General features: G+C 43.5%; 1 protein-coding gene across 10 annotated transcripts in view; it reads right to left on the bottom strand.

Annotated features, from left to right (window-relative positions):
- RPS6KC1 (ribosomal protein S6 kinase C1) overlaps positions 1-16,212 on the bottom strand; it is a 91,589-nt gene that overhangs the window by 56,688 nt on the left and 18,689 nt on the right. For 9 of the 10 annotated variants that reach the window (XR_008970593.1, XM_057397048.1, XM_057397047.1 and 6 more), the window contains 3 exons: positions 14,152-14,245; positions 9,576-9,635; positions 7,845-8,207 (listed from right to left, as the gene is read on the bottom strand). Coding sequence is in view for 9 of the 10 variants with exons in the window: in XM_057397048.1 (XP_057253031.1) it covers positions 7,845-8,207; positions 9,576-9,635; positions 14,152-14,245 (517 nt within the window). In the remaining variant the exon portion in view is untranslated. Of the gene's footprint in view, positions 1-7,844; positions 8,208-9,575; positions 9,636-14,151; positions 14,246-16,212 lie in introns of those variants that run through there. The other variant, XM_057397052.1, reaches the window with a different exon arrangement.

Below are 16,212 nucleotides of genomic sequence, written 5' to 3' on the forward strand. Positions count from 1 at the left end.
GTTAAACATGTAGTCCTCAACTGCAAAGGTGTTTCACCAAAGACCTCACCCTGTGAGAAATATTCTTGAACACTTTGTTATAAAACTACATAAGGGAAAACAACGGATACTGCGAGACCAAAGGACAAGCAGTGGCATCCCAGCATGAGGACACGAAACATGAAAGCAGCAGCAGGTCCTCCATCAGGAGGAGAGAACTGACAGTCCGAGCAAGGAAAGAAGTTATACAGGCCGCCACCACCACAGAAAAGAGGAAATATTTTGCAAGTCCTGTGCACTCTTCCTTCCTAACAAAAAAGCCAAGTCCAGTTAGACCCAGCAACTGCAAACACTCCTGTTTTCAGAGCAGAGGCAACCCAGGCACACAGACACCAACCCCTTCAAGTAAGAACAAGTTACTGCAGTTTGAAGCAGAAAGAATTAAAGGCAAAAGAAACATGAAAAAAGCCCACAATTATGAGATTCATCAATCCTGACAGTCTAATAGTACTCATATCTATGTATTAAATATAATTCATGTGTGCTTTTATACAGCACTATGGGAAATTATATCTTACCATAAGCAATCCCTAAATTCCCTAAAACAGAAGGGCAAACAGCAGACATTATAGATACCAAGCCTATGCTAGTCCTTCTACATAGCTTGGAAGCTGGAGAGGCTATTTCAAGATAATGGAAAGTAAAAAAAGAGAAAGAAGACAGGAAAAGAGAAAAAGAGGATGTGAAAAGAAAGAAGCTGTATATGCAAAACCTGTTTGCAGGCAGGGGGTGGTAGTATAGAAATCAGAGCACCGATTATCACACAGCATCACGCCCTTAAACATACCTATGCCATTTCCTACTCCAGCTAGTAATTTGCCTCAATTCACCTACACTGCCCAAAGCATTTAATTCTGCAGCCACAGACTTCAGTTTTGTCACCTAGGGACACAAGTGGCACTGTAACCTAGGTCAGTCTGTTCTGTCTACACCGTATGCTGGAAGAAGTGTGGCAACCCTACTAGGTCTTCTGATGGGCAGCAGAAACCCCACGTAGCAACAGTCAAAAAAAAAGATGAATGCACTTAGCTGCAGCTAAATGCTGGCTAACAGCAGATAAGATAAAAGGCTGTGCAGGCAGGATGAGATGTCTGTTAAAGAGGCTGGGCACAAGCAGCAGCCTGGCAAGGAGCTGCTATGAGGACCGACTTGGATGTCTTGGAAAGGTCAGAGCAAGCTCAAGCCAATGCAGCTAGCCGTGTCCCCCAGAAGAGAGAAGAAAGAACTGATTTTTAAAGCCCCTTGGTCACATATTTATTCATTCTTTAACAGCCACATGCTAAGCATCTCCATTCAGAGCCATCTCTATATCATGCGCTACAGGCTGGCATATGGGTATTGCTGATATTACCCTTTACATGTATTATAAGGCTGTGAGCAGGGCTGCAGCTATGAAACCCCAGACCTTTATCAGCCTCTTGGTGCAGAGAAGTCTTGAGCTGTGCCCTAAGCATGCCCTTACATAGCTGAATCTGGCTGTATTTACACATAAATAACTTCACCACACTTTACAGACACATACTATATTTTACTGCCTTGCCACAATGAACTCTAAATCTGAATGGCATCTTGGAGCTGAGGCTGAGGTCCCCAGCATCATGAGTGGCCCAGATAAGAAAGAGGTGGCAGAAGCAACTTCGATGCAGTGCCATGCTCCCCTTGGCATTCTTTCTGAATATCTAAAGACATCACCCAGGGTGACCCATTCAGCATCTACTGCACAGTGATGGATCATACAGCACTAACCTGGTCCAAAGATCTGTATGGTCTACAATGGGCATAGAAACCAACGTATTTCAATTATTAACAGCTCGTAGCCCATAATAGCATGGGTTTCAGTACCACTGGCAGCACAGTAGGATTAGATGACTTTATAAAGCAAATCATAGCATTTCCAACATCCCTTCTTAATCAAGCTGCTTGCCAACAGAGAAGTCCTCTCACAACCGTTGGACCTTCCAAAACGGCAGCTGTGATTTCAAGGTTATATGAAGCACTAGGAATCAGGGAGCACTTGTATGCTGGCTTGGAAGGCCCAACCCAAACAGTTCTATAGCACCCTTACAGTCCAATAACAGGAAACAGTTTTCAGCTCCTTTGCAAGGAACCAGGGTAGGAAGTTTTTGTCTTGGCTGGTTCCAGTCCCAGGATAAGTGTAAAGCTGTAACAGCAAATAAGGCGAGTGATGATACACCACAGGAACACAGGTCTGAGAGCAGGCAGGGGAGACTTACAGTTCCATCAGTCACCCTGTCATTAACCTTGCTGTGGGACCCAGCACAGCTTTAAGGGTCTCCCTGCAGACATCCAATGCATCTTCTTAGAAAACAGGTCTGTTGTTTCCTCAGGAGCTGCCTAAGAGACTGCTGCTCTCAAAGAGAAACTACTCTGAGGAATCATCAAGTGAAAGAAATTTAAAATAGCTACTGTGTTGTAACAGAAGTTGGGGTAGTTAAGTGCCAAACCACAAACAAGCAAAGGTGCTTTTCACTCTGGAAGCCCTCATGGAACATCCATGGCTGATCGCCTTTTCACAAAGTACTGTCTTCTTGGCATTCTGTCAAGCGTGCTCCTGTTTGCATCCCTGGCTCCATCACAAGTTCAAATCATAGCCCATCATAATCCCAGTAATTAGACACAAGTTGGTTTGTTTTCAGTATATCCAAAAATATCATGTAGTCATCCAAAGTATTCCCAGCATTTCATTGTATATGCATTTCTGGGTTAAAAGGCAAAGTCATTTTAGCAAGGTTCCAGTAATTTGTGTAATTTTTGTTCCAGCTCTGTTTACTGGATAAACATTAAAATAGCATGGTGCAGCGCAAAACTGACATTCACAGCCTGCTTTCAAAGACACCAGCCACTTATCTACAAGTTGTAGATACCTAAAACAAAATGCAGATAGCTGGGAACAGTTTGTGGTGCTGTGACTTAAGAGGCATCACATACTTCATGCAACAAGGTCCATGCTGCCCAGCCAAACCAGCCCCCTAAAACAAATAAATACTCATTGTGTGCAGTCACAGCTGCTACGCAGATGAAAAACACCCCACATCTCTCAGAGTAAATGGATCATCTCCCTTCAGATGTTAATGTGCGATATGGAGCCTTGTATGTAACAGACCAGCAACGAACATGTTTGCTTTCTAAACCTCATGGAATACATATGTACTTTTCTACAGGTATTAGACTGACCATAGCACGAAGGGACTCTTCATCAGGTGCTATAGCAACAGGACAAAGGGTGATGAGTTTAAACCAAAACAGGGCAAGTTCAGGTTAGATCTAAGGCAGAAGCTCTTCCCCGTGATGGTGCTGAGGCGCTGGCACAGGGTGCCCAGAGAAGCTGTGGCTGCCCCATCCCTGGCACTGTTCAAGGCCAGGTTAAGCACAGGGACTTGGAGCAACCTGGTCTATGTGTGAGGTGTCCCTGCCCATGGCAGGGGGGTGGAACTGGATGAGCTTTAAGGTCCAACCCAAACCAGTCTGGGATTCTATGATTCATTGTGTGCCTGTTACTGAAGTTACCAAAACACAGAAAAAAGTAATAGTGTTAACTCCATGCTCATCACCCACATCCATAACAGACATAACTTGAGAACAGTTGAAGTTGGGTGAAGAGGAGCAATTTATGGAAACAGGAATCCCTCCTTTATTACAAAAAATTCTTTCCGTAACTTCAGCCTCCCCATCTATTTTCTCCCAACTTAACAATGCCCTATGCCAAAGTCAGGGAAAGCACTACTTCGCATAAAGCACAGTTAACTTCCACCCTACAAGTTGGTGGCTTGCTATCGATCAGTGCATTTTTTTTCCATCACTAGACCTGAAGCAATGCATTGACCTCAAAGTGCTCTGACATGCAAACAAAACAACGGAACAGCTATAATTGTAAGCCGAAGTTTCTATCAGTTAGTGTACTTAGATGCTTCAAAAGGCAGAAAAATTGAATTCCTGAAGGTTTCAGCTCCTGGAGAGCTGTTTAACCATCATATGCAACCTCAGAGACCTGCCTTCCAAAACCTCAGAACTCCTGCATGCAGCAATGCCCACAAAACACAAGAGGGGCAGCAGGATTAGGACACACTCTGAAAAAAGGCAATGATGGCAGCTACTCTCTCCCACCACATGTGAAGGAGCACTGGTACAAATGGAACAGAGAGGTACCAGGTAGTTCAATGGCAGTTCAAGGGCTCTACTGCCAGTCCAAGAATTCGTTCTCCTTTTTACTGACAAACATGTTTAATATTAAATGCATGTACAGAGTAGAAATAGGCTGAAGATGTATAAAGAGCAGATGCCCAGCCTCTCAGAGCACAGACGGTGTTCATTCCCCAAGTGACATGTGTATTAGCCCTTTTGGCAGGAGTATGAATAGGACATTTAAAGATTTAGTACTAAAACTGTGCAAGGGACTAGCAGAGAATACATGTGCACCTTGCACAGTATAATTAACACCACCACACTTCTGAGAGCATGCATATAGCTAAAAACCAAGTCAGGGGGACATCTCTTTGCATAGGCAACACCTGCCTCATCCAGCATTACTGCCATCAGCACAGAGAGCTGCAAAGTCGTCAGAAGTAACAGACTCAAGTGCACTCCACTGCCTTTATGGAAGCCAGCTACTTCAAACTGAACAACACAAGTTCATTACTGTGAGTTTACAGACTTGCTCAGACATGATTTTGATGAGGAAGCCTTAAGGAGAACTTGTACCAAGCCTAAAGGAAGGGCTGACAACAGAGACAGCCTTATCTTTCACATACACCTCACCAACTTAGAGGCACTACAGTTCAGAGGTTATTCAGACAGAAGTTTCAAGCACAGAGGATTGGGGATATTTCTTCCCCCCCCAGGGCACTTCCCTGTTACACTTCCCAATTCCCATTTTTAGGTCTCAATTTCTATTTTCTTGGTGCCACCATGTGGCAAAAACATGCATTACCATTTTCCATGCAAAAGTCCGGTCCGTTCATGGAGAGGCTACACAACCTGCAAGGCCTGTATGCTGAAAGGCAGTGTCACTTTATATGTGTGTAAGTATACATGAACGTTGTGTTCCACTTTCAGGTACCACAAAGGCTTATTTAGGCTGAAAATAATCAATGGCAGAAGACCAGAGGCATTTTGTAACAATTGCACCATCCTTATCTTTGAAAGGAGCACATTATTATCTATGTGAAATACATAACCAGGGGTTTTTACATAGCTGAAATGATTAAAGGGGGGGGATTTATTGCAACATACACTGAATATTCACATATCAATGTTAGACATAGCACCTTCACAAAGCAACATATACTGAATATTCACATATCAATGCTACACATAGCACCTTCACAAAGCAGCTAGACTTTAAAGCGCAATACAGAGAGTTACGCATGGGGTTTTGTTGGTTTGGGTGGGGGTTTGCTGTCCTCGTAGATCCCGAGAAGGCATGTATTTTAGAAAGGCATTTGAATCAGCCCCGTCATTATAAAGAAGGCATTGCAGCCTCCCTGCCAGCTTCCAGAAGCTGCAAAGAGAACAGGACACAAAATGAGCTGATCTACCCAAATCTAGTGTAAGTACCCAGCAGAGGATGAACATTCATTTGCTTTCCACCTTCACAGCCACGCAGGGTAACACAGAGAAAGGAGTAAAAAAAGAGCTGACTGCTAGGAACTAGCCTGTGTACATTTATGTTCCAAAAGGATAAGATGCCAGTTAAAAAGCAACACATTCCCATTATTTCCTCTCCTGTATTGTACAGATGCAATGTCAGCGACTGCACTGAAGTTGCAGGTGCTGGCTATACAGCTCTACATCCATTCAGAACACCTCCACACACACACACAGAGGTACCACCATTTATCAATACATTTATCAGTAACCTCCACTGTACTAGCTGAGTGGAATCAGGGAAACAGCTCAGAATATCACACTTCTCTAAGACTCCTTGATATCTTCCTAGCCTGAAAAGCATGGATGCCAGTGCGCAGGAGTGAAGGATTAGCAGTTGTCTGAGACAGCTGGATGACTGTCTAGTTGACAGCGAAGAAGTCCTTGGAGGAAGTGTCAGCAAATTAAGCAAGAAGCCCAACTCACTCTAGTTGTTTAACAAGTTAGTGTGCATCAGTTGAGCAATCTTCTACAACACATGCAAGAAAAGCCTTTCACAACTTCAAGGTAAACTTATTACCAAAAGGGTTATCATGGATTCAAAGCCAACATGTTTAACCACTGCCGCAACTCAACTATGCATGCACAGTTACCACAGCTCAACTGATGTACAACAGCCTTCCTTGTGTTCATGCCCTAAGGGTTTAATAAAGAAAGCCTTCTGAAGCTGAAACTTGAACTGTCAGTTTAAACCTGCATCATGCAGCCTTGTATCCTGGTAAGAAGATGCGTACATGATGAAACTGGATATTCAGAAGACCATACCTGAATGGCACACAGGTCTATGAAGAAGTGTATTAGCCAAGAAAGAATAGCTGGGCTCTCCAACAGAAGGTTTGCCAGCACATTCAGCATCAAGAATGAAAAGCATTTTGACAACATGGGCAAAGAAAGATAGGATGCTATTGAAAAGCCACAACAAACAGCAAAGCAGCCACCCTACTGACATCACTGGGACTTCAAAAGGAAGAGTGGATTTACTTCTGCCAAAACATACAAGACCATTTAAGCAAAGGCTGTGCACATATCTTGGACCACACCTCTAGTTTTTATCAGTAACCTATCCATTATTTTTTTCCAGGCCCCGTTACAGCAGCTCAGGAGGTAACTTCCATTCCTAGAGCTGCTCAGAGGGTCTGGACCACCGCTGTGCATCATACTGAGATGTAGCAAAGGCTTCTGCTTGTGTGTGCTTTGGTACATTAGCATTTGAGTTCAGATCTGGAGCAGCATAATGCATCCGTGCTGTATACTGTCAAACAAAGGCACAGTTCTAATCTCACTCATTTGATCTGTGTGGGACAGACAATACAATACACAGACGCTGAAATCACTCCAGGAAAGAACAAATCTTTTCCTGTGCTTTATAGTTTTAAGCCATTGTTGGACAAAATGCAAATATATGAGGTTATCACTAGATTCTCAAGAACTGGAAATGGGGGGGGGGGAGAAATTGTTCCCTGGCTGACAAGGTGCAAGGACACTCCACAGAAATCTGCATGTAGTTGCATCTGATGCATTAACAGTAGCTTTGGTAGAGATATATTGACCCACAAAAAGCTTAATACAGAATCCTGTTCTCCTCTAGCAGTGCAGGAATGTAAGTTTGTAGTTTGCATGCATCCTTTAGCTACAGAAGGGGAACAGTTTAGTGGAAGAAGCTAAGAGGCTGTGAGCCAAGAATAGTTCTAATCCCGTTGTGATTGGGAAGTTAACCTGAGTCTGCCTCTCCCCATCCGTAAAATGGGGATAATTAATCCTCACTTAAGCATGTAAATTAAATAATGTTTCAACAGTGCTGCAAGTGCCACATATTAATAAATGACTAGCTAATAAAAAGGGAAGAGGCAAAAGTGAAGCACTTTGTTACTTACCTGCAAATCAAAGGTTGTGCTGCGATTTCCAAAGAGGAGATAGTTGGCACTTGGAAGAGGAGACCCTAAATTATCATTCAGTCTTAGAGAGAAAGACTTCTCACTCTTGTATGCACAGCAGCTATCAGGCACATGAAAGCCACACACAAACCATTCTGCATTTCACTTCACCTCTTCATAACACAATAAGTTGATGTTAACTAAGGTAACACCGTAAACAAATACAAGTAACCAAAGGTAAGGCAAACATAATGGGGAGATCCATACCTTGAACACCTTCCAGAAGCAGATCAACCCCCTTTCTGTAAAAGCTGAAGGCAGTTTCATAATCTTCTTCCTCCTCCTTCTTCAAGGCCAGTTTTATCAGCTCTCCTGCTTTCTCCAGGTAATCTTGTTTCCCAGGTTTGGGTTTTAAGCTTCCAGAAAACAAACCATGACTTTCCCTCTCTGCTTCGGGTTTGCTCCACTCCTGCTCAGATGCCAGTGTGCTTTGTACCGGGGGTTCAGAAGTAAGGCAAAGGCCAGCAGCTCTACTGGGAGAGCTTTGGTTGGATGCCATTCCATCATCTAACTCAGCAAGAGAATCTATATCAACTGTTAGAGAGATCAGGTCGCTGTCACTGGAGAAGCCTGAAAACACAGTTAGAAAGGCATCCATTACTCCAGATCTCTCATATACCTTAGGAACCTCCAAAATTCTTTATCTCATCCAAAGACTTTAGCTTATTTTCACTTATGACACTTCCTGAGACTTTATGCACACAAGTTCCCTGCATGTAAAGCAGTCTTAAAAGTTATTAGTACCTACACAAACAGGGTTTTTTAAATCAGCTACAAACTCCACAGAACAATTGGTGTTCATGATAGTATTGGTAATGAAAAGACCAACATCTAACACCCATTTAAACTTTCAAATCCTGCTCACTGTGGGCTCCAGGAAATTACCAAAACTAACTCTTTCTGCATAATTGCTATTAGAAAAGTCTATCAGTAGGAACCAAATTACTGTTGCAAGAAATCCCAACATACTGTCTTAAATCAGTAAGATGAAGCATTCCAAAACCAGTAAATTAGGAGTTTGAATTACAAGAGAGTTACTCTCAGCTTATGCATCACAAAATGGTTTGGGTTGGAAAGGACCTTAAGATCACCCAGTTCGAGCCCCCAGCTGTGGGAAGGGACACCTCATACTAGACCAGGCTGCTCCAAGCCCCATCCAGCCTGGCCTTGAACACTGCCAAGGATGGGGCAGCCACAGCTTCTCTGGGCACCCTGTGCCAGCGCCTCAGCACCCTCACAGGGAAGAGCTTCTGCTTTAGATCTAACCTGAACTTGCCCTCTTTCAGTTTGAGCCCATCACCCCTTGTCCTATCACTACAGTCCCTGATGAAGAGTCCCTCTCCAGCATCCTTGTAGCCCCCTTCAGACACTGGAAGCTGCTCTGAGGTCTCCATGCAGCTTCTCTTCTCCAGGCTGAACAGCCCCAATGCTCTCAGCCTGTCTTCACAGAGGAGATGCTGCAGTCCCTGATCATCCTCATGGCCTCCTCTGCACTTGCTCCAACAGCTCCATGTCCTTCTTATGCTGAGGACACCAGCACTGCACACAGTGCTGCAAGTGGGGTCTCACCAGAGCAGAGTAGAGGGGAAGGATCATGCAGCATTCTAACTCATATCTACCATGTATAGCCTTCTTTGTTGCTACCATGTGGTAAAACGAACTGGCTTACACCTCTTTCACTGAAATTTGAGCAAACACATTTTATTCTGCATTTGCTATAAACTAGAAGTACGTATACTTACTGCAAGCTGACCTCCAGTAACTGAACCACTAGCAACTTCACAGGGTTATTTGGATATAAATGGCAACAAAGACATTTTACATGTACACCATTTCATTCTGTAGAGATTATTATCCACAAAAAGCATTCACTCATAAATATGACTTTCTAACAATTTAAAGGCCACAAATGTAATGGAAACAACTTCTAGATCTCACCTCCACATTCCGACTGGCTCGTAAGCGTCACATCATCAAGCCCGCTTAAATCCTTTCGAACTGAAAGGGACAAGAAGGACAAAAATGTCTCTGACATCCTTTTGTACAACAGATGATGTTCACTTGCCATCAAAATGAAAGGGCACAACCCTACTACAGGTAAAAGCATATAATATGAAACTACTCTTTGACCAGCTATCAGAGATATCCACTCAGTAACACACCATTAAAATGGTGACATTGGTATAAATTTGCCATTTCTCCTTGCCTCTGTGGTTAAAAACCAAAACACAACTGCTTGCTCAGGGGTAGCCAATTCAAACCTCAGCACTCCAACTCGCCTAATTTCAACAGCAGCAGCACTTTAATCCCCATCTCTCACTGCTCTGATGGTTTACAGCTAAGGAGACGTATAACAGGAGAGCCTTCAAAGCTAGGACCTACACATCAAGGGGAGGGGGGGAAGCTAGCCTTCACTCTCAAAAATGTCATTCCAGAATAGTACCCTGCACAAGACATACGGAGCAAGCCATGAATTTGGCAGTGCCACCTGGATATCAAGTAACAGTTTATCACCTTGGCACAGGTACCCACTGAGGCAATAAAATGGGCAACAAGGTCAAGACACTTAGCAGTGCGTACACACAGAGAAAGTAAATTCTGGGCTAACAACTGGTATCCGTTTTCTTCTGGATTATCAGGAGTCGAGAGTTTAACCCCATTATCAGGTAGTGTCCTGACTTATCTCCATAAAGTATGAGGCAGAAGCAAGGAGCCGACTCGAGGGCAGCTAATGCAAACTTTCTTCTGGATTTTGCAACCCCGGAGTTTACAGTTTATGGAAGAGGGGCACAAGGAGCAAAGCACTGCTCTTCCTTTAACACGAGTGAGCGGAAAAACACACGATGGAGAACAGATTAGCAGCCAGTCTTTGAAAAGGAAGGGACAGTGATGGTGCCACAAGACTGCTTGAGAGCAGGGGAGAGGCTGCACAGAAGACAGTGCTCCTGATCTTTTCAGGGATGGACATAAAGTGTCCATGCAGAAGTGCTGGTGTAGCCCCAAGCCCCGCAAGAAAGAAGACAACCTCACCACAGAACAGCTGGAGGAAGACAGAAGATTCATTAAGCAGGGTATTAAAAACGGGCCATTCACTTGCCCATTTTAGGGATAGCAGCATCAAATTTGGGTGCAGAGGCCTGAGTATTTATAACATTTAGAAGAGACAAGTTATTTTGCTCAGTGAAGAGAAATTGCTAGCCAGAGAACGTATAGGTGGAAGCAGAACTGACTGATGGACAAAGGGTACAGGCAGAATGAATGGAAAAGCTGGGAGTTCATGGGAAGGGTGTGCTGCCCACCCAGACTAGATGAATTAGAGCAAATCCACACAGACCCAAGTTCTCCTCCCTCCATTCCAAACAAAATCATGTTTGCTCTTCTCTTGCAGCCAACTTGACCAGAAGCTGTATGAAAGCAGCTAGCATGGCACAGAGCCCGAGCTAATAAACTTTGCTTAAGGCCTGGTCTGGCACCACACAACCACAGCCATGGTTCTTCCAGTCAGCCCAAGGGGTAGGAACAGTCTGAACTGCATATGCTTGTTTCTGGGAAGACAATGTGAACATAGTAAAACAGAAGGAGGGAGGGAAAGGGCAGTGAGGAAAAAAAAAGATGAGGCTCCCAACAAACTCTCTAAAGAATCTGGCTGTTTGTATAGGAAGGCTTTTGGAGAGGAAGTTGCATATTTGAGCATTATCGCATGTACCCAGAGAAGAAGACAGAGTGACTTTCAGGAATATTGGATGAGTACAATGATGCTAAAATCAAACATAAATCCCTGTACTTGTCTGTGCCTTGTGCAATTTCACGAATGAGGAGCAGTTTCCAGGAATGAGTGGAAAGCCTGGATAACCCAGCCTCTTGAAAAGCAGGTACCCGTGAAAGCATGAGCTGCCCAGCTGCTTTTACAAGCAAGATACTTCTCACTTATCTTGGTACAAAAACATTTCTACCCCCATCAGTTTGCATCTTCCACCCTTAATGCGGGAGAGGACGCAGAGCCGAGTATTGCCACTGCCATCTAGAGGCCTTGAAGACAGATGTTTCCTTCTGTCCCTAGTCTAACCCCGGCCCAAAATTTGGTGTCAAACATGAGAAAACAGGAGCTGGAAGACACATGGGTTTTTAGAAAATATAATTCCACAAGCCACATTCGGCATCAGGAAATCCTCTGCTCACAGCTGTGGCAAGCATCCCCTAAAAGCACTCCAGCTGACTCGGAAGAAGGGTATTAAAGAGGGGTGGTTTTTTTTACTTTACAGCATTTTTTTCCTTTCATTATTTTATCTCACCTAAAGGAAGTGTTTTTCTCCTCAAAATGAGGCCCTTATGAATAAAGAAGAGAAACATTCACATGAAGCATTTTTTGAAGCACTCTTACAAGGCACAGTGTAAAGCAAGGGCATTGTCAGAACCTGGAATGTTCATTTCACATAAATAGTGCCCTTATGTCACCAGCATTTACCATAACTACCCCATGTAATTAAACAGCTCTATACCTTTCCCTTCACAGAATAAAATACTGTGGGGGAGTTATTTTATTGACATCATAGAAGACACTCCAAAATAAAACACAGAACTCTCTGCCCAAGTAGGATGTATTCTACAGCTAAGCACAAAGTTACTGACAGAGAGAGATCACAGTGGCGTATAACCTCAAGCAGAAAATAAACCAACCCCTATTAGAAAACACAAGCAGTTCCTGTTATTCAACCAGAGTTTTGCCAAAGCAAGCTCTACGCCAGAAAGACCAGAGGAACTGAAGTAGTTATGACCAAACCCCCTCCCAACTAAGTGTGTTTGTATAATCATGTGTATTTGTACACGAGCATAAAACAGTTCCAAATAACCTGAAGAGTTGGAAATGAATTTTTTGGAAGACAGAAGGACCAAAACTTAACTCAGAAATACATAAATATAGAATCATAGAATCAACTGGGTTGGAAAAGACCTGTAAGGTCATGAGGTCCAACTTTTACCGCTGCACTACCTATAAGACTGCATGGTACTTGGCAGATGATTATACACAGAGATGCTTCAGCTAGCTCAGCCTCCAGAAGCAGGCAAGAAGCCCCAGCACAGCATTTATTTGGGCTGATGGACCCTACCTTATAGCTATACTATTATTTACTGCAAGTGAAGTGCCACTTCACTCTACACATGGTATCCAAGTCAGCACATCCATCTTCACACTGTGCTAAGGAAATGCAATCACAGGAAAAGAGACACATCCTTCATTGCCACTGCACAACCAGAAAGCATTAGCAAGTTAAGGGAGGGATTTCCAGTTTTCAACTGAACAGATCACACACAACCTCTCATTCTTTCAATGGGGAGCTCTTTTCAGCAAACAAAAACTGCCATCAGTTTCTCGAGAGAATTTAACAACTTGCTTACCTCCCAAACCCTGCAATAGGCTTTCTCATTCACCACTCCAATATGCTCAATCCAGGAGGCATACCTGGACTTTTAAAATACAACACCTATTCTCTTCTGGATTTACTAAGCACTGAAAGCACGGGGACACCCAGAGCATGAACAGCTGAATGAGAACCCTCTGAAATTAATGGGACAGTTCAACTCCTAGATCTATTTTTCATGCTCTAGTCAAATTCAGTCATCTTTCCATTTATTGATCAACCTCAAAATGGTTTTAAAGTTCTCTGCAAATTTCTACAGCTTGAGACCTGGGTCATGATTAGTAGCAAACACTACCACAGTGTTTGCCCAACCTTTTGGAAGCAGGCAGGATTATGTATGTTTAAACTAGAGGGTTCAGTTAGCACCAAAAGCGGTTCAATTTGAGCAATAGAACACTAGGACTTCTGGAATGAACTAGACAAACTCCCAGAAAACTTTCTGTGAGAAGTAAACTTCCAGCAGTGCAGACAGAGCTCTTCTGAGCCTAACTTCTCCTTTGTTAATCTCGGCTCTGGCATTTCTGACATACCAAGCAAAGAGAAACTGGAAGCCAATGCCCCACAGATATGGCACTTGTCATTTATCATAGAATCCCAGACTGCTTTGGGTTGGAACGGACCTTTAAGCTCATCCAGTTCCAATCCTTGGCACGGGCAGGGACACCTTTCACTAGAGCAGCTTGCTCCAAGCCTGTGTGTCCAACCTGGCCTTGAACACTGCCAGGGATGGGGCAGCCACAGCTTCTCTGGGCACCCTGTGCCAGCGCCTCAGCACCCTCACAGGGAAGAGCTTCTGCCTAAGAGCTCATCTCAGTCTCCCCTCTGGCAGGTTAAAGCCACTCCCCTCATCCTGTCCCTACAGGCCCTTGTCCAAAGCCCCTCTCCAGGTTTCCTGTACCCCCTTCAGGCACTGGAGCTGCTCTAAGGTCTCCTCTTAAGGATCCTTCTCTTCTCCAGGCTGAACCAGCCCAGCTCTCTCAACCTGTCCCCATTGCAGAGGAGATACAACCCTTGGAGCATCTCCACTGCCTACTCTGGACTCACTGCTTTAAAACAGATCACACTACAGGGTTACATGAGAAAAGCAAGCAAACCTTCAGAGCTGCAGTCAGACAGGTTGTCAGTCAGAGAGTCAGACAGAGGCTCAACAGGACCGATCAGTTCAGAGCCATCATGCACCTCTCCACCCTGCAAAGAAAGAGGGAAAGGAATTATTTAGCTGCTGTGCTCTATGAAAAGTCTCACTACACAGAAGCAATAGACAAAATTAACTTTCCTAACCAGTGAATGCTCCATTACTTTAGAGTTAATGTATTTAATTAAACTCTGTAAGCCTGCAAAATTAAAACAGGGGTTTTGGTTAGGCAGTGTCTGATTGCCACAGACTATCCAGGTATCTAAACAGTCAGCCTACTGCAGCCTGAGAGTCCTGAGCCATAACAGGCTGCAGCACGTCTGCCTGAAATCCCAGAGTTTAACAGGGAGAAAAAAACCTGATGCTCCTGCTCTCTTGTGGTACATATACTCTGTGCTCTTCAGTGGTGTTCCCAAGCTCAGCAGGTCTCCCACACCACAGTGTTTGCCCATCAGACTAATGTCCCACCCATGACCCACTATCTTGAGTCCAGTCATGGTCAAAACTGGACACAGAAGGAAGATAAGGCCATCCCAGCCTAGGAGGTGGACATTATTCCCTCCCAAGCCTGAAAGGAATCAAAGGCAAGTGAAGTAACAACAGGAACAACTGATTGCACTAGAAAGCACCTAAATATTTCTTTCATAAACTTCTGCTTCACATGTCAGGTGAATACTTCCCACACAACTTCAACAGAAACTGCACCATTTCCAAGGCGCTATTACAAATGGGCATTGCTAATATATTCTGATCTAGCCCAGGACATCTTCACACTAGCCAGTCAGTTTTTCTGGAGTGTATAGTACACAGATACACACAGCACTCCCTTCAGCTGTTTCTAAGACTTCGTTGTCCAAGTCTCTCTCTCCATGGCTATTTGCACAGCAATCTGAAAAGGCACAAAACCACCCCTGAGCAGAGCTAAAGGACATGGCTGAGCTGGTGACAGATCAAAACCTAAAGCTTTCTTACAGGAAAATATGATACAAGGGCAGCTGACAAATAAGCCTAAATTATTACACTTGCATAATTCCCCTTGTTAACACACTTGCTCCTGTAAAAACTAACGTCTTGCTAGTTTTACTGATTCCCTTGCAAAGCCCAAAAAGGTCCATTGGAAGGCTAAACCGAATACTTTTGTTGAGCAAAGGAGGGGAAGAGAGCTCTGAACAAATACCCCAAAACACGGAGGTATTTCCTAAGAACTGAAAAGTGCAAATGCAAATAAAGTGAAAAGCAAAATATCCTAACTTAGACTCCCAATCTCTGTTGCCACCAAAGCTTTAAGAAAACTGATAGTTTAAAGAACTCTGCACCATGAAAACAAGTAATGATTTGTAAGCTTTGCTCTTGTTTTGCTTTAGCATATGTATCATTTAAACATACTTAACACATTAATACACTTATGTCCCATCCCAGCCAGATAAGCATGCCCTTAATTCCAGGGAATTACTATCATGTTTACATGTAAATTTATGTTTATGTGTTTGCAGAATGCTGGAGTAAGCTACCAAAAATAAAGAGGTTTGAAAGAACTATTGAAAACAAACTACTTCAGATGTAATAAGGAGGAAATCTGGATCAACTTATCATTGTTTTGGAGAGTGGTTCTTACAACACTGTACAAGCAGCACATTTGACTAGTTATATGCCAGATTTGCTGTCATGGACCTTAATCCATAACAGGCCATAAGAAATCAGTCTAGGGAGTCTTCCCTCCTTTGGTTTGAAACTATGAATGCTTAAATAAAACATAGAAAACAGTGACAATATTTGTATAACTTCCCACTGAACACCTGGATTTAACATCCTGGGTTTTGCTGATCATTCAATAAACAAGAATTCCAAATTCTTTCACCTGAAGTTCCTGTAAAACTTTCCACCTTGTAGAGATATAGCATGAGGGGGGTTTTAAGCCTTATTTCCAGAGTGAATGGAAAACTCACAGTCACTTCCCAAAGCATGTCACATCAGCTCACCGTCACGCCACGGTTTATGGAGTAAAGCAGAATCAGCACTG

Source organism: Pezoporus wallicus, unplaced genomic scaffold, assembly GCF_028554395.1.
Source record: "Pezoporus wallicus isolate ANWC-B61680 ecotype Strahan unplaced genomic scaffold, APGP_CSIRO_Pwel_v1 contig_14703, whole genome shotgun sequence".
NCBI classification, from domain to species: Eukaryota; Metazoa; Chordata; class Aves; order Psittaciformes; family Psittacidae; genus Pezoporus; species Pezoporus wallicus.